The sequence below is a fragment of the Marmota flaviventris genome, chromosome 17 (genome assembly GCF_047511675.1).
Source record: "Marmota flaviventris isolate mMarFla1 chromosome 17, mMarFla1.hap1, whole genome shotgun sequence".
NCBI classification, from domain to species: Eukaryota; Metazoa; Chordata; class Mammalia; order Rodentia; family Sciuridae; genus Marmota; species Marmota flaviventris.
The window spans coordinates 64,518,012-64,543,620 of record NC_092514.1 but is presented as its reverse complement, the minus strand read 5'-3'; the positions used below and the strand labels follow the sequence as shown (position 1 = coordinate 64,543,620).

The 25,609-nt window shown below is 39.7% G+C and overlaps 2 protein-coding genes across 4 annotated transcripts; both read left to right on the top strand.

The window, feature by feature from the left end:
• Window positions 1–101: 101 nt before the first annotated feature.
• Window positions 102–6,992, top strand: Ddx5 (DEAD-box helicase 5). Of its 2 annotated transcripts, XM_071603515.1 has the most exons (14): window positions 102–180; window positions 470–648; window positions 1,861–2,026; window positions 2,308–2,404; window positions 2,498–2,631; window positions 2,755–2,820; window positions 3,119–3,260; window positions 3,343–3,503; window positions 3,589–3,761; window positions 4,072–4,182; window positions 4,374–4,435; window positions 4,523–4,582; window positions 5,838–6,062; window positions 6,288–6,992. In XM_071603515.1, exons 2-14 carry the CDS (start codon window positions 605–607, stop codon window positions 6,689–6,691), a joined length of 1,845 nt encoding a protein of 614 aa, XP_071459616.1. In that variant the 5' UTR covers window positions 102–180; window positions 470–604; the 3' UTR covers window positions 6,692–6,992. The 2 variants fall into 2 exon arrangements, with proteins under 2 accessions (XP_071459616.1, XP_027802084.1); XM_027946283.3 differs by lacking the exon at window positions 102–180 and having other exon boundaries at window positions 429–648.
• Window positions 6,993–9,846: 2,854 nt separating this feature from the next.
• Polg2 (DNA polymerase gamma 2, accessory subunit) lies at window positions 9,847–24,860 on the top strand. Of its 2 annotated transcripts, XM_027946271.3 has the most exons (8): window positions 9,847–10,527; window positions 14,542–14,668; window positions 14,792–14,897; window positions 15,904–16,077; window positions 20,410–20,550; window positions 20,668–20,748; window positions 22,430–22,530; window positions 24,649–24,860. In XM_027946271.3, exons 1-8 carry the CDS (start codon window positions 9,969–9,971, stop codon window positions 24,812–24,814), a joined length of 1,455 nt encoding a protein of 484 aa, XP_027802072.2. In that variant the 5' UTR covers window positions 9,847–9,968; the 3' UTR covers window positions 24,815–24,860. The 2 variants fall into 2 exon arrangements, with proteins under 2 accessions (XP_027802072.2, XP_027802073.1); XM_027946272.2 differs by lacking the exons at window positions 20,410–20,550; window positions 20,668–20,748.
• Window positions 24,861–25,609: the final 749 nt, after the last annotated feature.

Here is a 25,609-nt window from a genome sequence, read left to right as displayed (position 1 = left end):
GTGACAATATCAGGCTCCGCCTTCTCACCTCAATTTGGTTATGGGCGTGGGGGCTCTTGCGGAGACGTAAACATCACCAAGTGGGGCGAGTGGGTTGGATTGTGCTGGCCTTTTTATAGCCTGGCTAGGCTTAAAAAAGGGCAGACTAGCTCGCTTGAGGTGTGGAAAGGCAAGAAAAAGGTGAAGTTAAGAGACTGCAAGATGAGGCAACCCAATGATAGATGGGCTCAGACGTGAAAGGGGCGAAAACCGGGCAACTGTGAGGGAGCGACCGCGGGGGGAGGGGTGAGAACATGGCGGATTCCGGAACGCCGGCGGGCGTTGCGGCCTTTGCGCGGGGGGCGGGGTGATTAGGTCATAGAGCGGCTCCCAGCATTCTTTGCGGTGGAGGAGGCGGTCCAGACTATAAAACCGGCTGCCGGGATTCGGCCGGCACCTCATTCATTTCCACCGGTCTCTGGTCGTTTAGCTCCAGTTGTTGTCATCGCGGTTCCTCCGCCGCTGCCGCCCCCTCAAGGCTTCGTCGTAGCCGAAGCCACTAACAGCGACTCGTCGCTCCCGATTCTCTTCATTTCGTTCCCCGCCAACCGCAACCATTGACGCCATGTCAGGTTATTCGAGTGACCGAGACCGCGGCCGGGATCGAGGGTGAGTGTGGGAACTAACCTGTCAGGCCGGGTGGGTGGGGGATGGGAGGGCGGGTGAGGGGGGCGGCGCGCGGAGGACTCGGCCCTTTCGGCCCATCTAGGGCCTCAATGGAAGGCTTGCGCCATTTTGATATTCAGGTAAAAGCCGTTGGAAGAGATTTGCCAGTTAATTGTCCTCAAGATGGCTTTTTGCTGGGGGGTGGGCAGGGAGCCCCCGGGGCCTCGGATTTAGCAACTGTGGGGGGAATCTGGACATTCGTTCTGCGTGGGGAGGAAAGCGCGACGCTTCGAGGCCACGGCGCCGCCGATAGGTGCAGCCTTTCGGGAGGGGTTTTGGGGGCGCCGGGTAATGTGTGGGCGTTGGGGGGCCGCTTGCGAGGCCATCGGTGCGCGGGAGGGTGTCCGGCGCGGGGGAATCGGCCTCGTGTCCGAGCCGCGAACACAAAATGCCGGCCTTGGACATGGCGGCGGCGCCTTTGTTACCCCGCCCGGCGGAGGAGCTCAAAATGGCAGCGTCGAGAAAATGTGGCGCAGAGAGAAATGCGAGACAAAGGGGGAAGCGCCGCCCCAGCGGGAACGCCGCCCGGCCGGCTCCGCCCGGGCCGGGACTCCTCCTCCGGTAGTCGCCGGCTCCTCCTTCTCTTTTTCCTCGCGTTATATAATTTTGCTACCTTGGTCGGGAGCTCTTCCGCGGGGTTCCCCCACTTCAGTTCTCCTGCGTGATTGTACCCGAGAACACCCTCCTCGTTTGGCTGCTTTCACTACTAGGGCTGTCCCGTTATCTATCAACACCAAAGCTGCTTTGCTTGAAAACAGCCGCAAAAACAACATCGTTGTTAAGCTGCTTCCTTCTTGTCTTTCTCCTACGTAATTCTTAAACTCGCGGGAAAGACTAATAGTAGATGCAAGCTGTTGTTTACGCTTGTAATCTGAACTTATGCCTTTTGGGCAGCCAGTTTCCCACCTATGAATCCTAGGCTGTTTGGCCCCAATAGTGTGTACTGGGACCAGGGGAAGTGAGACATGCGACGCCAATTGTGGCTGTCAAGAGAATGACTGTTTCTAAGGATAAGTGATGGGCCTATCTTTAAGGAAGGACTCAGGTTGTATATCTGCATAAGGATACATTAGCCAATGTCAAGGGATAATAAGTGAATGTGTATTCGAATCTGTGGATTTTGGAAATGTAAGTAACTTTTTTCCCTAATTTCAGGTTTGGTGCACCTCGATTTGGAGGGAGTAGGGCAGGGCCCCTATCTGGAAAGAAGTTTGGAAATCCTGGGGAGAAACTAGTTAAAAAGAAGTGGAACCTTGATGAGTTGCCCAAATTTGAGAAGAATTTTTATCAGGAACACCCTGATTTGGCTAGACGCACAGCAGTGAGTAATTTCTTATGGTTTCTAGTAAGTCAGAATTTGATAGGTATCTTGAAAATAGCTCCAGTTTTGGGAGAGTTAATTCTTTGACTTGGGGAAGAGGTATGACTTGCAAACAGGTGGCTTTGAATTTTCCATGTAAAATAGGTGGGGTGTAATAGGACAGGTGGTTTAATATTTTTGTATGTGAATGTAGTTAAAGTTCACTTGGGTCCGTTATAAGATTTTTTTGTTGGTGGTGATCTAGTTAGAGTCTAACTAATCTGCCCTAATTTGTTTTGTAGCAAGAAGTAGAGACATACCGAAGAAGCAAGGAAATTACAGTTAGAGGTCACAACTGTCCAAAGCCAGTACTGAATTTCTATGAAGCAAACTTCCCTGGTAAGTGCTAGTTCTCAGTTTCCATCCCCTTTCATGTTCCATCCTTTTTCTTGGTATTAAAATTTTTTACTGAAATTATTTTATTGATGACAGCAAACGTCATGGACGTGATTGCAAGGCAAAACTTCACGGAACCCACTGCAATTCAAGCTCAGGGATGGCCAGTTGCCCTAAGTGGATTGGATATGGTTGGAGTAGCACAGACTGGATCTGGAAAGACATTGTCTGTAAGTTAGAGTTTAGTCACATTGTAACTTTTGGGTTAACTGGATGGTAAATACCAAGGAAGATGGAGGTAAAGGAAAAATAGCATTCTGATGTGTTCTTTCATGGTCCTTCTTTTCCAATAGTATTTGTTGCCTGCCATCGTCCACATCAATCATCAGCCATTCCTAGAGAGAGGTGATGGGCCTATTGTGAGTATATTTTTTAGATATTTGGCCAGCAGGATATTGTGGAGATGGGTAGGCTGTGTAGCAAACAATTTCCTAATTTGTTGTGCTTTTATATGTAGAGGTGTTAGTATTTTCGTCCAATTTAGCTTGAGCTACCTTAAGTATTATAAAGCATAAATAATCTGCCAGTACAAATTTAGCATTTTAAAGCAAGTGTCCACCTGGTTCAATTCCTAGTACCCCTCTCCCACCCAGAGAAAAAACTTCACAGACAGACCTAGTGTCGAAGCCTGCTTAAAAACTTATTTCTTTTCCTTAGTGTTTGGTGCTGGCACCAACTCGGGAACTGGCCCAGCAGGTGCAGCAAGTAGCTGCTGAATACTGCAGAGCTTGTCGATTGAAGTCTACTTGCATCTATGGTGGTGCTCCCAAGGGACCACAGATCCGTGATTTGGAGAGAGGTATGCAATTTAAAAGGTTTTCCTCATCCTTAGCAGTGACATAAGTTCTAGGTATTAGTTATATTTATCCATTTAATTGAAGGTGTGGAAATCTGTATTGCAACACCTGGAAGACTGATTGACTTTTTAGAATGTGGGAAAACCAATCTGAGAAGAACAACCTACCTTGTCCTTGATGAAGCAGATAGGATGCTTGATATGGGCTTTGAACCCCAAATAAGGAAGATTGTGGATCAGATAAGAGTAAGCACCCTTGTATATGTTGCCTTTCAGACTCAATTCTGAGTTTTTTAGAGTACAATTTCATCTCCTCTCCCCCATTTTTCAGCCTGATAGGCAAACCCTAATGTGGAGTGCGACTTGGCCTAAAGAAGTAAGGCAACTTGCTGAAGATTTCCTGAAAGACTATATTCATATAAACATTGGTGCACTAGAACTAAGTGCAAACCATAACATTCTTCAGATTGTGGATGTATGTCACGACGTAGAAAAGGATGAAAAGTTAGTATTTTATTTTTGATTCTTATAAAAATCTTACGCAGTGAAGGAATCATTGTGTCATGGGTCCTCTTAAAAATGACTTTAAGGGGCTGAGTTGTAGTTCAGAGGTACATGCATGTCTAGGTTTGTCCCCAGCACCACATAAAAATAAGAAAAAGATACTTTGTCCACTTATAACTTAAAAAAAAATTTGGTTTTTGTAAAAAGTGACTTTAACTTGATAATATGAATGTATTTATTTAAAATTATTCTGCCAATCCTATCACCATTGATCTGCTTTTAAAATGCATGATTTTTCGTTTATCTCCAGACTTATTCGCCTGATGGAAGAGATCATGAGTGAGAAGGAGAATAAAACCATTGTTTTTGTTGAAACCAAAAGAAGATGTGATGAGCTTACTAGAAAAATGAGGAGAGATGGGTAAGTGGGCTTCCTCAGTTGAAATAATGTTAGGAAAATGCAAGTGATGAATCTTGGGTTTCATTTATGGGGATCATATGATAAGAAAAATTGTCTTATTTCTGGTGAAATGAAAGAGGTCTGCTACCTGAAATGCTAGAATCTGCCTCAGGTTTTAAATGTTAGTCTGCTAATGTAGCTTTTTAATCTAGGTGGCCTGCCATGGGTATCCATGGTGACAAGAGTCAACAGGAACGTGACTGGGTTCTAAATGGTAAGTATTTAAAATATAGAAAATTTCTTATTAATTTGGATTTTTTTGCTCAGATTAATGGTTTTATATATATGCCTTCCTTTGTAGAATTCAAACACGGAAAAGCTCCTATTCTGATTGCTACAGATGTGGCCTCCAGAGGGCTAGGTTAGTACAAACTCGCATTCATGGCTTGGTTTCCCAGAAGATCTCCATGTAGTTTTTTTAAAGAAAGTTTATTGCTTTCTTTAACCTCTGCATTTTTTCCAAGTTTTTTTCACATAAAGGTGCAGTCTTTGTGGCAAGGCCTAGGCATGACAATCGGAGGACTCGAGGGGGATGGAGGACTAGTGATCGGCTGGCTGCTTCCAGTCGATTAGAGAGGTGAAAAGCTGAAAGTGTGCCAGTAATCTTCAAAGGGCAGAACATACCATCTCTGCCCCATAAACTGTTCTCTCCGGGGGAAAAAAATGGAAGTTATCCTCACAGTTCACTGCCGTGGTATTTCTTCTGTCCCATGCTTTGCATGATTGCCATGGTACAGCATTGTTTCCAAATGTTTACTGTGATCTGTGGGTCTTTGAGTTTCAGTGAGTTTGCTGAAATGTCGAAGAAATATTTCCAAACTTCAATGTTCAATGAAATTTTTGTTCAAGTTTGAAATGGAGAGAGCAGCTTTAAAAGGTACTAAGCCTTTTACAAATTGGTGAGTACTGGCACATGAGACCTAGAGCAGGAGCAACTTCTCACACTTAGTCAGTGGGAAAAGAAAGCAGTGCTTTGAAAGTTCCTCCCTCACCTACACAGTAGTCGTCATGTCGAGACCTGCCAGAGAGAGACACATTCTCAAGTGAATCCTGGCTTCTTGGAAGCGCTTGCCTAGACGAGACACAGTGCATAAAAACAACTTTTGGGGGACAGGTATGTTTTTCTTGCAGCTGCGGTTGTAAGGTCTTGGCAAGACAAGCAGTGTGGCCCGAATTTTGAACTTCTGATGAGTGTGTAATGCAAAGGACCTTGTACGTTTTTGTTCAAAGGTCCTCAAAATGAGCACATGAAGAGGTTGCTGTGAAACTATAAGTGGCCCTACTGCGCAGAAGCATTCAGATGTCACTTGATGATCTGTAAGGGGACTTGCCGATTTGGGAATGTGCTAGGGAGAATACATATTCCTTTCGACAGGTGCTATCACTGGGTGGGCAATGACCTGTACAGATGCCATGTGCTTTTTTTTTTTTTTTCTTTTTTTTTTTTTTCAACCTCAATGGTATTCCTACAGAGAATGGATAACCATTTTAACTGTATTTTTTGCAGCCCGTACCTTCTTGGGAATACAATTGTCTAACTTTTTATTTTTGGTCTGGCTGTTGTGGTGTGCAAAACTCCGTACATTGCTATTTTGCCACACTGCAACACCTTACAGATGTGGAAGATGTGAAATTTGTCATCAATTATGACTACCCTAACTCCTCAGAGGATTATATTCATCGAATTGGAAGAACTGCTCGCAGTACCAAAACAGGCACAGCATACACTTTCTTTACACCTAATAACATAAAGCAAGTGAGCGACCTTATCTCTGTGCTTCGTGAAGCTAATCAAGCAATTAATCCCAAGTTGCTTCAGTTGGTCGAAGACAGAGGTTCAGGTAAGGCTACTTCAATAAGATATATGGGTACTTTTGGGATCACATTGCTATCTACAAATCCACTTAAATGGAACCTGGAGGGTGAGTAAAATTTTGAAATTTCTGTTGTGAAACTGTAAAACCCACTTCAAACCTAGCATGAATAGAGCTACCCAATTCTTTCTTTGTTCGCAATAATTTGTGCCATAGACCTAATTGATCAATTTGCAATTATTTTCTTAACAGGTCGTTCCAGGGGTAGAGGAGGCATGAAGGATGACCGTCGGGACAGATACTCTGCGGGCAAAAGGGGTGGATTTAATACCTTTAGAGACAGGGAAAATTATGACAGAGGTTACTCTAGTCTGCTTAAGAGAGATTTTGGGGCAAAAACTCAGAATGGTGTTTACAGTGCTGCAAATTATACCAATGGGAGCTTTGGAAGTAATTTTGTGTCTGCTGGTATACAGACCAGTTTTAGGACTGGTAATCCAACAGGGACTTACCAGAATGGTTATGATAGCACTCAGCAATATGGAAGTAATGTTCCAAATATGCACAATGGTATGAACCAACAGGCATATGCATATCCTGCTACTGCAGCTGCACCTATGATTGGCTATCCAATGCCAACAGGATATTCTCAATAAGACTTTAGAAGTATATGTAAATGTCTGTTTTTCATAATTGCTCTTTATATTGTGTGTTATCAGACAATAGTTATTTAAGAAACATGGGAAATGCAGAAATGACTGCAGTGCAGCAGTAATTATGGTGCACTTTTTCGCTATTTAAGTTGGATATTTCTCTACATTCCTGAAACAATTTTTAGGTTTTTTTTGTACTAGAAAATGCAGGCAGTGTTTTCACAAAAGTAACTGTACAGTGATTTGAAATACAATAAATGAAGGCGATGCATGGCCTTCCAATAAAAGATATTTGAAGACTGAATTAAGTGGAAATTGTACTTTATTTTACACATTGTCATGTAAAACTTGGCTTAGATGGTATGGGTTTTTGGTTTTGCTTTTTAAAAAAAAAAAAAATTAAAGTGACTGATTTTTCCATTGGGAAATGGGAATCAAGAGGCCCCTTTAAAATGGGATGATTAAGGTAAATTTATGATTTTTAGACTAAATTGTATAAAAGCTTTGTCAGTAAGCTTCCAACATCAGGGAGTCATTTTTAATAGCCTGTTTTCCTTATTTGTTAGGATGAAAAAACAGTAGTAAGATAATAGAATCACCTGTATGGAATTGGAACAAACATGTATGACTGTTCTTTTGCAAAATCTATAAAGAGCTTCAAATAACTTGCTTTTTCAAGAAGATTGTATCAGCAGCTGGGTATATAGCTCAGCTCAGTTGGTAGAGTGCTTTCCTCACATGCAAAAGGCCCTGGGTTCAATCCCCAGTACCACAAAAAAAGAAAAAAATTCATGCTCTTGACTGTATTGTGAACAACAAACATTTAAGCCTGAGAGCTGAGTCTTTACTGATTGAATATGCATAATGTCCTTAGTGCAGATTACTTGTAGATTCTAGTCTTTAAAGACTTTTCAGGTCTCTTGGTCATACTGAGAGTCATGAATGTCCTCATAATTCAGGGAGTTCTAGAGGTCTTCAAACTGTAAGGTCTATTCATACTCTTAACGGGGAAAACCTCATCAAAATGTTTAATCTGAGGCAACATAACCAAAAGCACAGTGAATTATACAGGTCAGGTCTTCATGTTAGATTCTACATGAGTTTATTGCTTTAAAAGAAAAAAAATCCAGGGGATAGTATTAGAGTTAACTTTGGTTCACCCACCTTTCTAATTTTACCAATGACTACTTCCCTATAAGGTCTGTTATATGTTTACCTTAGGATGTGGAAAGTCTAAAGGAGTCTTCATTTAAATTCTGAGGATTAAGTTGAGGCTTTGATGTTAATGCCTTACCTCTAAAATGTAAAATGAGAATATGCTTAGGGTGGGGGCTGGGATAGGGAGTGGTATTTCTGGAACTAATAAACATTGAAAACTGAATTCAGCCTCTAGTACCCTGCCTGAATAGTTTTCAGTGGCATGGGTTAGTCTTGTGATTTTTAACTTAGAAAAAGCTTTTGGGATAGGTTGGAGCACTTATTACATATTTATTGTTTAATGTCTTTAACATGAGCCTTTTTAATTTGTAAACATATGGAAGTGATTGTGGGACTGTGGAAAAAAACATTTACCTATTTATCTTTGAAATTTTAAGACAGTCCACTTTTTAGCATGTGTGTTGTGTCCAGCCTGTGGTTGTCTTTAATAAATGTGATTTTTTTTTTCCTCCCCATTCTCTTCCTTTATTTATTTGCGAAGAAGCCTCTTCCCTAGTGAATTAGTGTAGAACAACATTTATTACTGTAATTGTTGACCTTCTCTCTCCCCCATCTGTTTGTTAACACCCACTTTGTAAGGAATTATTTCTTGAGCCTGTCCTACAACTTTTCCATGATCAACGTCCCCACCCCACTTCTTGGGATTGAAGTCGGGAGCATTTGACCATTAAATTACATCCTCATCCCTTTGGAGACAAGGACTGGCCAGCTGGCCTCAAAAACACATCCTGCCTTTTGAGTTGCTGGCGTTATAATTACGTGCCACCCGGCCCAGCAACGACCAAATATAACTAATTGAATTGCTAAATGACTACCCTTTGTAAACAGCCCCTTCCTTGGAACCTAGTGAAATGTAGCTTGTTACTCTCTACTGGGCCTATTAATCTTAAAACTTTCCAGAACCACCTAAGGGAAGCTATTAGGAAATGAACTTTGGAATCAGCGACTTTTTATCTCTGGCTGTATTTTCCCACTAAGCAATTAAAGTCTCTTCCTGTTCAAAAAGTGATTGTAAAGTCATCACATGTCTGCTAGATAGGTGGTTGAGGGTTCTGATCTTGGGAGTCTAAACCCAGGCAAACATCCCCTTTTGAAAAAGGCTGCTTGTACGTTAGGGGTTCTGTATCAGGGGAGGGCTTTTTTAAAACAGCTGGAGGGATGGGGGTCATAGCTCAGTGGCAGAGCGCTTGCCTAGCATGTGTGAGGCACTAGGTTCCTATCTTGGCACCCAAGTCCATTGACTTTACTAAAGTATTAAAAAAAAAAAAAAAAAAAAAATGGCTGGAGCTCAGTTCAAGACCACTCCAGGAGCTTTCTACCGGCAGCATTTGCCCTGAAAGCCTGAGTCTAAACCATCATAAATGGTTAATTTTTTTTTTTTTTTTTTTTTTAATTTGGTGGGGAGGGAGTACTGGGGATTGAACTCAGGAGCATTCGACCACTGAGCTGTGGCTTTTAATCTGTCTCCTTTTGATCACCGGTGCTGACCTTACATCACGGGTCTCACTACGTTGCTTAGCGCCTCGCTTTTGCTGAGGCTGGCTTTGAACTCGCGAGCCTCTGGGAGTACAGGCGTGCACCGCTGAGTCTGGCTAAAACCTTTTTAAAAATGGAAGCCAAATTTTATTTTTGTAGACACCTAAGATTAAGTAGTTTATTTAAATGGTGATTTGGAGAACACAAATTTTGGTCGTATTTCCGGATTTCAAAGTATGGAAGTTAAAGTTGACTCAAGTGACTGCAGGACGCTGGTGAAAATTAGGTGAGATACGGGTGAAAAAGGACCAATGACCAGCAATTGCCGGCAGGGGAGCCGGGGCGGGGGGCCGGCGCTACTAAACTACTGTTGAGTAGGTAGACAGTAAAGAGCCCGTGAGCAACACCGGGCGGGGCAAGCCGGAAGTGGCTGTCAATTCAGTGATTCACTTCCGGAGGCGGGTCCTTCCAGCGCATGCTCGTTTCCATCGCCTGCGGCGTCGTCCTCGAGAATTGCTACAGTTTGTGGCAGTTTGTTGGGCTCTTCACAGTGATGGGGTATCGTGCTCTTTAACTCTTGAAGGAGATGCGCTCTAATGTAGCCATCAGGGCCTGCCGAAAAGTCTGCAGGTGTCTGTTGTCTGGGTTTGGGGGTCGAATAGAAGGGAGACAAGCCGAGCGTTTGGCGGAAAGGAGTGGCTCCCTCGGAGGGCACCCGAACGCCCACGCGGAGCTCGCCCGGGGCTGCGAGGAGACGGAAGCCCCCGAGTCTGCAGAGAGTGAGGCGCTGGTGGAGGTTTGTCAGAGAAGGCATTTTCTTAGCGGAACTAAGCAGCAGCTTAGCCGAGATTCTCTTCTGAGCGGGTGCCACCCGGGTTTTGGACCTTTAGGCATAGAGCTGCGGAAGAACCTGGCCGCAGAATGGTGGTCCTCGGTGGTGGTGTTCAGGGAGCAGGTCTTCGCGGTGGACGCCGTCCACCACGAACCAGGCCCTTCACTGCCGGGAGACGGCGCCTTCAGGTTAGTTTCGGCAGAAACTCTACGAGAAATCTTGCAAGACAAAGAACTGAGTAAGGAACAGCTAGTAGCATTTCTTGAGAACTTATTAAAAACTTCTGGGAAACTCCGGGAGAATCTTCTTCACGGTATGGTTCTTCACGATTTCATGCTTCAAAAACAGGTTTGGGGTAGAAAGGCAATCTCACTAAGTTTGGGGATTGCATCTGGTCCTTTTTTTCCCCCCATGCAAAGGAAGTCATCTGGGTCTCGCCTCATTGAAGTGGTCCGTGGAGCAAATTGGTCCATGGAATTATTACTGTTTCTTAAAGAATTTGAATGGAAGAAGCTAGTAATGCTCTCAGTTTCACCGAGCAACCCCATAGACTTTTACAGCTCAATTGAATAGCCTATAATTAAGAGCTGAGTTCAATCAAGTGTTTGAACCATTTGCTCATTGTTAACAAAAATGTTTACAAATATTTCCACAGTTACCTAATCGACTAATCAAAAGGTTTTTCTTTTCCCGCTTGAGCAAAAGGAAAAATTCATCCTTTCTCCCCAAATTAATCTTACTGAAAACTGATCTGCAGACTGGTTTGACCCTTTAGGTAATGTTTGAGTTTGCCAACTCTTAAGACTAATCAAGCTATATAAGTATTTGTTGAGTGAATACACAGTAATTTGTGGGGCATTGTTGGCCTTTAAAGTCAAACACAACATAATGCCAAAATTCTGAAAGAAAAAAGGACCTCGGGTTCTTTACAGGACATACTTGCTGCCATAGGGTCTCATTTTTGTGAAATTTTGTCCTTGCCATCTTAGTACTATAGAGTAACTTAAAATATCGTAAACATCCATAGTTATGCCCATATTGTATCCTTTTAAAGATTTTCTTAATGAAATAAAGCAAATAAAAACAAACTGGTCAGATGCTGAGGTTGTGACTCAGTGGTAGAGTGCTCACCTAGTATGCATGAGGCACTGGGTTCGATCCTCAGCACCACATAAATATAAAGATATTGTGTCAACCTAAAACTAGAAAATAAATATTTTAAAAAATTGGTCATCAGTATGATGGTTTATATTCATAACACTTTATTTCATGATGGCTTTACTTTGGGATGTTGAATCACTATCTGCTCATTTACCATGACCAGGAAACAGATCATCTTCTTTCCTGTCTGTTAAATGGAAGCATGGTCTTTCCAGGTGCAGAATTAGAAAATGAAACATCCATTCATTTGAGCATCTATTTAGTTAGGAAACTTACTTGATTTAACTGCCAGTTCCTTAGTTGTCTAGTGTTTTTAGCTTAAACTTTCCCAGTTTGCCTTTTTTTTTCTGTTCCAAGTGCCTTTGTGCCCTTCCATCCCATATCTGAACTGTTGTGATACCCTCTACTTATAAGTTTTAAAAGTTTCTTAGCCATTCTGTCTCCAAATACTGCCCTGCGCTATTTTTATGCCTATATGTGGCTAATTATGTTAGACCTTTTCCCCATCTTGTCATCAATTTTCTTCAACACATTAACCATGTTTTAATGTTCATGTCTAATAACTCTAATGTATCTATTTTTAGTATCTGTTTCTCTCTGAGCTTTTGGTCATTTGGACTCTGATATTCTAGGTAATTCATACATAAAAAGTTGTAGAGATAAATTGAAGTTACAGGTGGTGGTTTCTTACTGGGAGGATATACTTTTGCTCTGGCAAATACAGAGAGGGAGTGGGGTGCATAGCTTCTTTTTTTCTTTCTTTTTTTCTGATACCAGAGATTAAACCCAGGGGGACTTAACCATTGAACCACATCCCCAACCCTTTTTATTTTGAGACAAGTTGCTGAGGGCCTCATTCTTGTGATATTCCTGCTTCAGTCTCCCAAACCTTGTGATGCATATGTTCTTAACAACATCAGGGACTCAGCTGATGAGGGATGTGGCTTCAGATCTTCACCTCTAGTGTGTAGTCCTATTGGTGTCCCCAGTGAAAATTGGGTATTTACCAGGCCTGTTGGGTCACCAACAACAAGTTTTGTATTTCCCAGTAACAGCATTCAGCAGGATGCTCTGCTACTTGGGGAATTTGAAGAGTGTCACTAAATATTGAGTTTACCTCTCTGTTCTTCCCTACTTTCCAGATCTTGGACCCTCATATTCCTTTCTGCCTTGGTAATGTCCTGTCTTTACACAGATTTTAACAAAATTTTGACCAGTATCTCTCATTACAACTTAGTTTCCCCAAATCAGGTAACGTGCAGTGCTGTAATTTACTGAGATGTAATCTGAGTGCACAAAGAACTTTTTTTTACAATTCTAAGTAGAAATGTTATAATTCTAACTCTGAAATTATTTAACATATATTAGAGGATAAAACAAATAGGTAAATGCTATTGGTACCAAGATTTTCACTGTAAGAGAAAAGGCAAAAATAAAAGGGAAGGCAAGGATAAACTGTAATGTTAATTGTGAACTGGGAATATCAGCATGAACTCATGTAAAACTACATATTTCTCAACTGTCTTTATTGAAAGAGCATAGAAGCAATGATATTCCATAGCAATGAGCACACTTAGCTCTAAGATCTTAATTTCTAAAATGAACCAATGCTTGGAGAAGTGGCTGATTCCAGGTCTTGGGCAGGAAAAGTACTAGGTGAGTTTGGAACACTTAATGGGACTGGAAAGCAAAGGGACACAGAAGCTAGCTTGATTTTGCACAAATTGAGCATTTAAAAAACATTGATCACGATGGATCATAACGCACTACGTAAAATAAATCTTACAGCCCATAGTGTTAATTAAAATAATAATAATAATAATGAAGCCAAGGGTAGAGAAGAAGGGGTAGAAAAAGCATTTGTTTTAAAATATCAGGTGGGATATTATTGGAAAGCAGGATATTATTGGGGAGTAGATACTTACTACCTTAACTAAATAATCAAATTTGGTTGTGTAAGTATTGGAATAATGTGTGCTTTCCTGCTAAAAATAGTTAGCTCAAATTCAGTCTTAAGAAAACAGTAGATAGGGACTGGGACTCAGTGGTAAAGGGCTCGCCTAGCACATGTGAGGTGCTGGGTTTGAACCTCAGAGCCACATAAAAATAACTAAAGATATGTGTAAAAAAAGAAAACAATAGACAAATTACAAATGTGAGATAATGAATGACAGTCTGGATTAGAAAGCAAATGACAAAAATGTCATTGAAAGCAAAGTTGAGTTGGGAAGTCTTCTCAAGTCTTCTCAGTGGAAAGATTGAAGAAACCTATGGGGCTGGGGATGTGGCTCAAGCGGTAGTGCGCTCGCCTGGAGTGCGTGTGGCCCGGGTTCGATCCTCAGCACCACATACAAACAAAGATGTTGTGTCTGCCGAAAACTAAAAAAAAATAAATATTAGAAAATTCTCAAAAAAAAAAAAAAAGAAAGAAACCTAAAATGCAGTACATGGACCTTAATTAGAAAGAAAAGAGCAAAAAATGATAATTTGGGTGACAGAATAAAATATCAACCATGTGGGCTGAGGTTGTGGCTCAGCAGTAGAGCGCCTAGCACATGCGAGGCCCTGGGTTCGATCCTCGGCACCACATATAAATAAATAATATAAAAGTATTGTGTCCAACTACAACTAAAATAAATATTAAAAAAAATATCAACCATGTGCTGAATGATACTGTGGTTAATTTTTAGGTGTAATAAAGGTAAGCCGAGAGTAGTTTTTGTTTTATAGGAGTTGCATGTTGAAGTGTTTGGGTGAGAATAAGAAAAAGAAAACTTGGGAAAATGTTGATTATTGATGATTTTAGGTGAAGGGTATGCAGGTGTTCATTATATACAAGTGTCTACTATTCTTTCAATTTTCTTACAGATTTGAAAATCTTCAAACTAACAGTTTGGGGGGAACTACCAAAAATTAAGTGGTAATTTAAGATTTCTCTTCATTAGCTCCATGCTACTTACACTGCTGTGTTAACATTACACTATTAGTTTGTCTACAGATAAAAATGATTTGAGGGATGGGGATATAGCTCAGTTGGTAGAGTGCTTGTCTTGCATGCACAAGGCCCTGGGTTCAATCACCAGCACCAAAAAAAAAAAAAAAAAAAAAAAAAAAAAATTTGGATTACTGGAGTAGATTTATACATGACTGGTGTGTTTTTTGACAGGTGCCTTGGAGCAGTATGCTAATTGCCTGGATCTGGTAAACAAGAGGCTACCGTATGGCCTCGCTCAGATTGGAGTTTGTTTTCATCCTGTTTCTGACATAAAGCAGATTCCTAGTGGTGTTAAAAGGTATAAAATATGGCAAATCACCTAGCCTTGTATTTAAAAATGGTCAAGAACCAGATATTTCCACTTTTGGATAAATTATAAAATTTTCTGATGAGCTAACTCTGATATTTTTGATGTCTAAAGAATTGGTGAGAGGACTGAAGCTTCACTAGTATGGTTTACTTCTGCAAGGACTTCAAGCCAGTGGCTTGATTTCTGGTTGCGTCATCGACTCCTGTGGTGGAGAAAGGTACTACAATTATAACTTTATAGTTAAGTAAATCATCTTAATGTGTCAAAAGTAATGCTTCTGTGTGACAAATGAACTTAGATTTGATGTAGCTACATTATATTTGTAAGAGATAGCTATAATAAATCAACAAATAAAAATAAAAATTTTTTGTAATGACTTTCATTGTTCAGATTATAGACTTTCGTTGGTAAAGACACTTTTTGAGCTCAGATACTGTTGTTGATAAGAAGGTAGAGTTCAAGCCAGGCATGGTGGTTTACTCTAGTAGTCCCAGTTACTCAGAAGACTGAGGCAGAAGCGTTGCAAGTTCAAGTTCAGACGGGGCACCTTAGCAGGCACTGACTCAAAAAGAGCTTGTGGGGAGTGGGGGGTAGCTCAGTGGCAAAGCACTTTCCTAGTATGCTTGATGCCCTGGGTTCAATCCCCAGTACTGAGAGAACCATACAAGGTAGAATTCAAACCCCTCACCTGCCATTCTTCTCTGGGGAGAGTTCGACCCTTTCCTCTTTCACAGCGTCAGCATTTGCTTCCTACCTCTGTGAATGTTCCATGTTAGTCAAAATGGTTTTTATAATTTAAAATCAAGTTTTTTTATATAATGAAAAGTTGAAGGGTTTTGTATTGCTGTTGTCTTACCTTTTCCCAACTTTTAAAAATCCCAAACCTAAACTAAACGGAAAAATCATAAATAACCAAGCACTTTACAGAAGGATAAGAATGGTGACCACACTTTTTTCTTTATCCAGTTTAGTTCATGTTTAAATTCCCTCTTATTCATTGGCTACAAAAAGTAGCATCAATAGTTTTTCTCACCTGTTCTTTCAGACTAAAAACGAGTATGTTTAGCAGTATACTCACGCATACTTAATTAAGTTTCAGAAGTTTTACTTGGGACTTGACTGGTTTCAGTCAGTTGCTGGATAGAGTCTTAGGCAACTTTAATTCTTAGGACTAATTAGGGGATTAGTGGTAAAAAGTTAATGAGACAAACTTTCTTTTCCAGTTTGCCATGAGTCCATCTAATTTCAGCAGCAGTGATTGTCAGGATGAAGAGGGACGTAAAGGAAACAAACTTTACTACAATTTTCCCTGGGGAAAGGAGCCAATAGAAACTCTGTGGAATCTAGGGGATCAAGAACTCCTACGCAAGTATCCTGGAAATGTGTCTAAATTACACGTACGTTTTTCCTTGAGCTCCTGTGTGCTTTTTTTACCCAGATTCTCTGTGATAATTTCTGAACCATTTGAGAATGATTACAGACCTGGTGTCCCATCACCCTTTAATATTTCAGTGTGTATTTTTCAGGTGACCCCTATATAACCACAATGCAGCCATCAAAGTCAAGAAATTAGCAGCAATCCATTGTTACTATCCATTCCACAGAACCCTTCAGATTCAACTGGTAGGCCTGGTGAGGACCTTTATAGATCCAGGATCTAATCTGGATCATGTGTGTTCTATAGTCTGCTTCAGATGAACAGTTTCTTTTATCTTTCTTGATCTTTCATGACCTTGGCACTTTTGAGGTGTGCAGGCTAGTTGCTTTGTAGAATGACCTTGGAGTGGATTTGTCTGGTTTATGTCAGAAGCAGTGCTGCCTTCTCTCACATGGCATCAGTGCATCACTGAGGATGCTGACTTTAATCTCTTGGTTCAGATGGTATCTGCCAGAGTTCTCTAATGCTAATAAACATTTTGTATTTGTTAATGTGTTAATATGTCCTTGGTGGCAGATAGTTTTTTGTCCCTAAATTTTGCTGCATCCATCCATCATTTTTGCCCAAATAAGCTATCACTGTGAGGATCGTCAAATGTTTTTTTAATACCAATTTCATTATTCCTTCTGCATTTATTGGTCAGCAATATACTATAGGGGAGAACTTTTCTTCTTTCCCCATTTATTAGTTTTCTTGTATTGGTATGGATTCACAGATTTCTATTTTTATGATAGGGTCCAATCTATTACTGTCAGTATTGATTTTCATTCCCAAATTGTCCTAGACATTTCCGGTGTCCTTTACTTTTCGCCCCTGTGCTGGGGATTGAATCCTTATGCATGGGAAGCAAGCTCTCTATCACTGAGCCACATCCCCAGCCTTCCAGTGTCCTTTTGACATGTTCCATCATCCTCTCTATTAGCACCTTCTCACCTTTTTATAACAAATTGTCATAAAAATATGAAGTTCATTTTATATTTTCTTTATTTAGCTATGAAGTCAGCCATTTCCTATTAAAGGAATAATGTATTTAAAAACAGATTTTGCTATGAGGTATATTCCATATAACCAGAAATCAGTGCTTGGGGCCCTATCCTGGGTACAAGTAGGAAATGTGGATGATTGCATATGTGTGTATTTACACACTTAACCTCTGTTTGTATCTCTTAAAATCTAGGAGTTCATACTAGTTCTTCAGATTCCACCCCAATGCCATGGAGTTTATTCTAGTTTTCTGTCTGTGCTAATTTGTAATTCTCTTCTTTGACAGCAACCTGGCTCCAAGTATTTTCAGTGTATTTACTTATTTTTCATTTGGCCTATGTAACCAAACTCCCTACCATATTTAGACAAAGCTCAGCTCCAGATGCACCATCCTTCCACCCCCATACCCTGGATGGATGTGAAGGAAGAAGGAAGAGAGGCTAGTTGGAAAAGTGGATACTGAGTATGCTTTCTCGCCTAGTGTTCTCACCAGAGCACAGGGAAGGAGGAAAGTGTGGCCCTGTTCACTCAGTCTCCTCTCTCCTCTACCAGTCACGCTGGCCACAAGTTTGGCCCTTGACCTTCTGGGCTGGATGTACCAAGCAACTTTAAAAGCTCAGCCCTGGCAAGGGGGAGAAACAGTGCTTCCTTTACTTCATAAAGTAAAACAGAATTTTCTAAAATTTAAGCAGATGACATAATCCCTTAAGAGAAGGGACCCTGCCTTCTAAAACTTCACTCCTTTGGCGAGGAGGAGCTGTGTTGTATCGCTCAAGTGTGGATTTTCTGACTTGCACGGGTGGGAGTTTTATGTGCCATTGGGGCTAATACAGTCTGACAGGGAAAAAAGGTGCCTGCAACTTAAAAGGGCTTGGATGATGAAAACGAACGGGTTGAGTAGCCCTCTCTGCAATGCCTGAGACTAGAAATGTTCTGAATTTGGATTTTTTTAGTTTTTGGAATATTTGCCATATATATAAAATAAGATACCTTGGTGAAATTAATTTCAAGTTCACATTCACCTCATTCACGGACACTGCAGATAATTTTAGGTAATATTTTCATGTGCCTGGGTTTTGACTTTGAGCCATCACATGAGGCCAGGTGTGGAATTTTCTACTTGTGGTGCCATGTCAGTACTCAAAAAATTTTGAGTTTTTGATTTTCAGTTTAGGAATGCTCAACCTATAATTCATGTATAACAAATAGAAAGCTGACTAATTTTGAAATTTGAATAAGATACCTAACAAATAATTAGCTTATTCACGAACATTTTCCATAATTCCACTAAGGTCATACTTCATTTTGGGGTATTTCAACTCTCAAATGAAACTTACTTCACTAATTATTACAAAGACCAAATCAAACTTGTGAATAGTGATTTAAGGATGATCTTATATCATGGCTGTTAGTCACATGATAGTCTTTATTTTGGTCTGGGGATTGAACCCAGGGGTGCTTAACCACTGAGCTACAATACCTTGTCTTTTTAATTTTTTTATATTGAGAAGACTTCTCAAAGTTGCTTTATGGCCTCACTGAGTTGCTGAGGCTGGCCCCAAATTTTCAATCCTCCTGCCTCAGACTCCCAAATTGCTGGGATTATTGGTGTGTGCCACTGTACCCAGCTCATGATATTCTTTTAAAAAATAATAATAATAATTTTTTTTTAGTTGTTGATTGACCTTTATTTATTTACTTATATGTGGTGCTGAGAATCGAACCCAGTGCCTCACACATGCTAGACAAGCACTCCATCAACTGAGCCACAACCCTTGCCCCTCGTGATATTCTTTATTGGAGTAATTTTCACAAATGAAACATTTTTAATTATTAAGTAGAATTTCTGCCATTTGGTGTTTAGCTTTGAGAGCTGGGAATGTAGCTCAGTGGTAGAGCACTTGCCTAGTGTGCGTGAGACTCTGGGTTCAGTCCCCAGCACTGCAAAAAGCAGAACAGTAAAGCAATTCAGTGAAGGCTGAACAGTTAAGACAGAAATTCAGGGCTGGGGATGTGGCTCAAGCGGTAGCGCGCTCGCCTGGCATGCATGCGGCCCGGGTTCGATCCTCAGCACCACATACAAAGATGTTGTGCCTGCCGATAACTAAAAAATAAATATTAAAAAAAAAAGACAGAAATTCATTGTAGAAGATACGAGAAACCAAATGTTAGATATTCTAGCTAAGACCAATTACCATTAGATAGCTTGACATCCATGGATATTCAGTTTTAAAATATTAGAAAACAAAACATTCTTAATACTTAATAACAAGCAGGCTTTCTCTTGCAGTGCCTCAGAATTATCTTACTCAATATCAGTTCTATAAATGTGTGAAAGACTTCAACTCTTAATGGAGTTAGATTAGATATCAGAAAGCTCAATGCCCTTTGAGGGCAAGTTTTTAATCTTTGAAGTATCATATGTAATTCAAATGTCTGTATGTATGTGTATTAATGAAGACTGTTTGATCATGGATAATTAAAAGAAGTTGAGGGTTGTTGTTTTTTAAGCATTCAAAAAAAAAAAAAAAAAATCACAGCCAGGTGCAGTGGTATGTACCTATAAACCCAGCTACTCAGGAGGCTGAGATAAGGAGAATGGCAAGTTCAAGGCCTGCTTGGGCAACAAGACTGTCTCAAAATAAAATATATAAAGGGTTTGGGATGTACATTAGTGGTAAAGCACTTACCTAACATGTATGTGAGGACCTAGGATCAATACCCAGCACTGCAGGAAAAAAATAATAATAACAATGATAATAGGAAGAAAAGAAAAAAGAACTGTTTTAAAACTTGAAAGTTTTTTAAATTGAATTTTTTTCATATTTGAGATGATTCTTCAATTTAAAAGAGAGAAATAAGTTTATCAATACTTGATGTATATAATGTATTTATTATATTTTATATTCATAATTACAGCTCTAACCCAAAAGTCAAGTTCTTAAGAGATGTTTATTAGAGTGTTCCCTTTCTAGCTACCATTCACCTAGGAAGCACTGAGAAAAGGTGGCACTTGCTCCACTCCAGCTTAGTCCATCCATTCTGGGTGCAGAGCCCAGCACTGTTGTGTTGTAGATTCACAGCTGACTGTGAGTGGCTGCCTGGGATCCACTGGTGAAATCTGAACTCCCTGTGCAGAATGTGTCCCCATTATATTTGTGCCCAGTGCCTAGCATAGGCCTGGTCCAGACGGGATGCTTTGGGAATTGAATTATTAAGTTTTTTGTATTCTGATCATATAATTCTGAAATATATAATTTTAATAAAGAGTTCTGTTAATGTGACAACTTTGGTCTTTTCTGTGAAGGGCCGAGATGGACGGAAAAATGTGGTACCTTGTGTCCTGTCTGTAAGTGGGGATCTGGACCGAGGCATGCTAGCCTACCTCTATGATTCTCTCCAGCTCACCGAGAACTCCTTTGCAAGGAAGAAAATCCTTCATAGAAAGGTGCTTTTGATATTTCAGAGATGGACTTGGGAAACTAAACTTAGGGAACTTTTTCCTTTTTTTTATGTTAATTGTGCCCTTTTTCTCCCTTTTGCTTGTGACTTTTAATTGCCTTAGGTCCTGAAGCTCCACCCTTGCTTAGTCCCTGTAAAGGTGGCCTTGGATGTGGGAAGAGGCCCTACGGTGGAGCTAAGACAAGTGAGTTCACCTGCAAGCTGTGATTTTAATTATGACTCTTACTCCAAGTGAACTTGGTAGCTTGCCACTTGAAATTTTATTTTTATTTGCTTACTTTTGAAATGTTTTAATTAAATATTGAACTGTGGATAAATACTGTGGTTAATTACAGACGGATGAACTATGGTATAAAGGAGGCTGAATACAATTCAGTGGATTTTGCTGTTGAAGTCATGCCCACTCAGTTTCATATTTTAATGATTTTATATAGTTTTAGGGCTTGTGATGTAGCTCAGTGGTTGAGAGCTTGTCTGCAACGCCCTGGATTCAATCCCCAGCATCACCAAAAAAAAAAAAACAAACAAAAAAAAAACCCACAAACAATTTTAGCAATTAAAATATGTATACAGATGTCTAATGGATTATTTCTTTCCATTTTAACTTAATGCTTGTTGATATAAGCAGAGGTTCTAGATGAGTGATTTTGGTTTTTCTTACCTGTCTTGGTCTAATGATTAAATATTATTGAGAAAAACCAGTGGCTTGGTTTTCATTTTTTTCCGGAGATTCCTTTTTTCATTTTTTTTTGGAGATTCCTTTTTTAGCTGTCATCATTTCTGTCCAGGACTGAGACCCACCCGGCCTCTCTGGTGAGGTCTGTAAAGTGGCAGTAGTGAGCCAGCAAAGAGGACTGTGGCTTGTGCTGCACACCCTTGCAGCTTGCAAGTTCCTAGGGTTTGAGAAACTGCTCTCAGGGACACCGTTTGGTCATATCTGGAGGCATTTTTGATAGTCACAGGAGGGGAAGTGGGGTATGGCCAAAGCCCCTGTGTCTGAAGTGCACAGGGGACAAAGCCAATGCTGGCCATTATAAATTTTCCTTTGTTTTGCTTTGCTTTCCTGCTCATAGAGAAGAAGTAAGGTCCACTGTGTCATTTAATAGTCATTACTTTTCCATTTGCAGTCAGACTTTGTCCATTCTCTCGGGACATTTCTGTGATTGGCTTCTGGAATTCCATGCTACAAGTTTTTCTCACATTTTATCCTCCTGGCTCTTCTCTCTCTTTGATAATGGTAGCATAATCCTAGGGCTCAATTTTCACCTCTCACATGAGTTGAGAGTTAACATTGCTCTTTGGACCTGTTTTTTATCTGACAGAACCAGTTTTAGTTTAATTGGGTTTGTTTTGAATGATAATGGTGATTAAAAATCATTTGATATAAAAATATCTCTCAGAAGATATTTTATCTTCTGATTCCAGACTTTTTATATCCCCCTACCCACACCCCACAAGGCTTATCCAAAGGTGGAAAGTTCTCTAGAGGTAAGATGAACGCTTCTCGCATCCTCAAATCAACTCTAAATATATCTATAAAAATTTTTTAAAAATTAATATGGGATATTAATGCCTCATTATTTATTTATTTTTGCAGTACTATGGATTGAACTCAAGGCCTTGTATATGATGGGCAAGTGCTCTACTCCTGAGCCACACACACCCCTACTCTTTTTATTTCATTTTATTTTGAGTCAGTGTCTTGCTGAATTGTCTAGATTGTCCTCAACTTGTCCAAGTAGCTGGATTACAGGTGTGCACCACTTCACCTGGACTTAGAGATTGAAGAAGGTGATTTGTGGTTTCACAAAAATAGGACACTGTTTTTCCTTCTTTCTATTTGAGGTCTTTATATTTTTCTTCAGGTTTGTCAAGGGCTGTATAATGAATTACTAGAAAGTGGAATTTCTGTGTGGCCTGGATACTTGGAAACCTTGCCATCTTCATTGGAACAGCTTTATTCAAAGTAAGAGTGAGTTATTTTCCTTACGTAAGAAATGTGTTTTTTTCAGTTATTACATGTGTCTTTAGTTAATGACAATTGAAATAAAACTCGAAATGTATATGTAATTTAAAATTATTCCTTATTGTCCCTTTTATAGAGCCATGTGCCCTTTAATAAACCTATTATGTCCCACATTCTCAATTCTGCAAATATTTCAACAAAATTGACACAGGTGTACTAAATTGGTTGGAAATCATAATCTAGAATTTACATATGTATATGTAAATTATATATTTTTTAATAATTTAAGTTGGGCACAATACCTTTATTTCATGAATTTATTTTTATGTGGTGCTGAGGATCAAACCTATTGCCTTACACATATGAGACAAGCACTCTACCACTGAGCTACAACTCCAGCTCCTGGAAATTATATTTTTTAAACACTATATTCATTCATCTATTACTTTTCTCAAAAGACTATGTAGACCTCTAAAAAATAATAGTTATTTAAAAGTTGCCATATGTGGTGGTATATCTGTTACTCAATTCAAGTTTCACCTCTGGGATGAGGGGACAAAATGGGTTAATTGCTATAGCAGGGAACAAAAGGTACATTTGAGCGCATGCTGTGTACAGTTCTAAAGCTTCATGTCATGAAGTATGTGTACCTCAGTTTATCCATTAGAGACGACATTACATACATAAGGTGCATTTGTTGAATCAGAACTCAAGGAATATGATGCCTTTCCTTGGCTCATTCTGAGATTAAGTGGAAGAGAATTCTACCCAAGCAGAGAGAACTAGTCTTCTCAGGGATTGGCACCTCTGCTCACCAGATTGCTCAAGACTGAAACTGGTTACTGGTTGATCACCCTTAACCTGAAAATTCAGAATCTGAAATGCTCTGAAACCTGAAACTTTTTGAGTGCTGACGTTTCACAAGTGGAAATTTCCACACCTGACCTCATGTGACAGGTTGCGGTCAAAACCCAGATGCACCAAAGATGTCAGCCTGCCTCCTAAATAGATGTCAAATTCACATCTCTGTCTTTATAGTTAAGGTCATCCAAGTTAAGGTCACCAGTATCTTTTGTGTAGTATTGGATTCATCTCCTAATTGATCTCCCTTTATCTAGTCTTGCTAGTTCTGCTATTTTATTAATAAAAATGATTCATTCTTCTTTCTTTTTGGGTGTATTTTTATTTACTTATTTATTTTTTACTGTTTGTGTTGAATATATGTCTTTTGGATAAAGTGATCTGAAAGTTTGTATTCTGAACTCCTTAAAACTTACCTTCAGGATAATGTCTGCAAAAAATAGCTTTCTATTTTTAGAAACAGCAACTAATGGTTTTATCATATATCAAATGAAGAGATTGAACTTTCCAGTCCTCACAGGTTCTAAAACCTTACCTTTGAGTCATGCGGATGTAACAAGTATTGTTATTATTTATGCGGCTTTTGTCCCCACATATTTTTATCCATATATTTATTATTAAATACCTACTGTGCCTTATGCATTTTGATACTGAACAAGACAAAGTTCCCTGGTCTTGGTTTTTGTGAAGCTAGTATCTAAAACAGATAACAAATAACTAAATAGATAAAATAGTTTTTAATGGAATCCTACAAAGGAAGTAAGCATTTAATGAGATAGTGTGGCTTGCTGAGCAGAAAGGCCAGTGTAGATATATTCAGTGATTGCTGAACTACAAACTCTATTAGCATGCTATAAGTTATAAAGAATGCGTGTAGTTGGTATAATTTGCTGTACACCTGATCTTTACTATAACATTGTTTATTATACTAGACTTTAAAATCATTGTTCTTGAATTACAGCCAAGTTCCAAAGGCTGTGGGAGTTATGAGGTTCATCCATATCACACCAAATGTGTGTTGAGGTGCCAATGTTTATGTCTCTGGTTTTAGTTTCTCAAGAATTCCTTAATTACAATCCATTACAAACTCTAGGAATTTTGCTTTGAATATGATTCGGAAACAAAAAAAGTTGGGTTTGTCTGCTTCAGCTATCAGGCCCTGACCTTGAGTTGGAAGTGGCAGGGCTGTGGTTGAAGCTGGCACTGTGGGTTTGTGTATTTGAGTTCATGTGTTTTGTTGAACTTCTCTTTTCTTAGGTATGATGAAATGAGTATCCTTTTCACAGTTTTGATTACTGAAACTACTTTGGAGAATGGATTAATACATCTGAGAAATCGAGATACCACAATGAAGGAAATGATGCATATATCCAAATTAAAAGACTTTTTAATCAAGTATATGTCATCAGCTAAGAATGTATAGGTTTTCACATTTGTATAATAAATACTCTCCTAATTTGGTTGTTTTATGTTCATTTGGATTGTTTTTAGTCCCTTTGCACTCAGAAGTAGACATTTTTTGGTGTTTTCTTTGATTCATTTGTTGTTATACTTTTGATATATTTTATCGTATCAAGAATATGTTAAGCTACAAGAAACGAAAATCCTACTATACTGGTTTAAGCAATTTGAGGTTTGTTTTTCTCATATAACAAAAAATGGTGGGGACAGACCATCTAAAGCTAGTGTAACTGTATAGTTAGGGACCTAGGCACTGGGTTGACCACCATCTGTAGTATGTTGACTTGTTGCCTCCTGATCACAGGTGACTGCTGCATTTCCAGCCTTCTTGTCCACCTTCTAATTAGGAAAGTCAAGGAGACAAGAGCTAGCCAGTGAAGATTCTTCCCATTTTAGTTATGAAAATAAGAGCTTTCCTAGTCACTGCAATCAGAAGATCTCTCCATCTCATTGATCAGAATTGGGCCATGTGGCAGTTGGTCCAGGATCAGTCACCATCTAAAGAAATGAGAATGCACTGATTTAGTAAAATGTAGCTTATCCCTTGGAGTACAGTATTATCTTACTGTCTGACCATGGGTTTTTTTATCAGGAAAAAAAAAAGGGTTTTGTAGTCCCAAGGATTGAACACAGAGGCACTTTACCACTAAGCTATATCCCCAGCCCTTTTTATTTTATTTTGAGACAAGGTCTTGCTAAGTTGCTGAGGCTGGCCTAACACTTCCAATCCTCCTGCCTCAGCCTCTTGAGTAGCTGT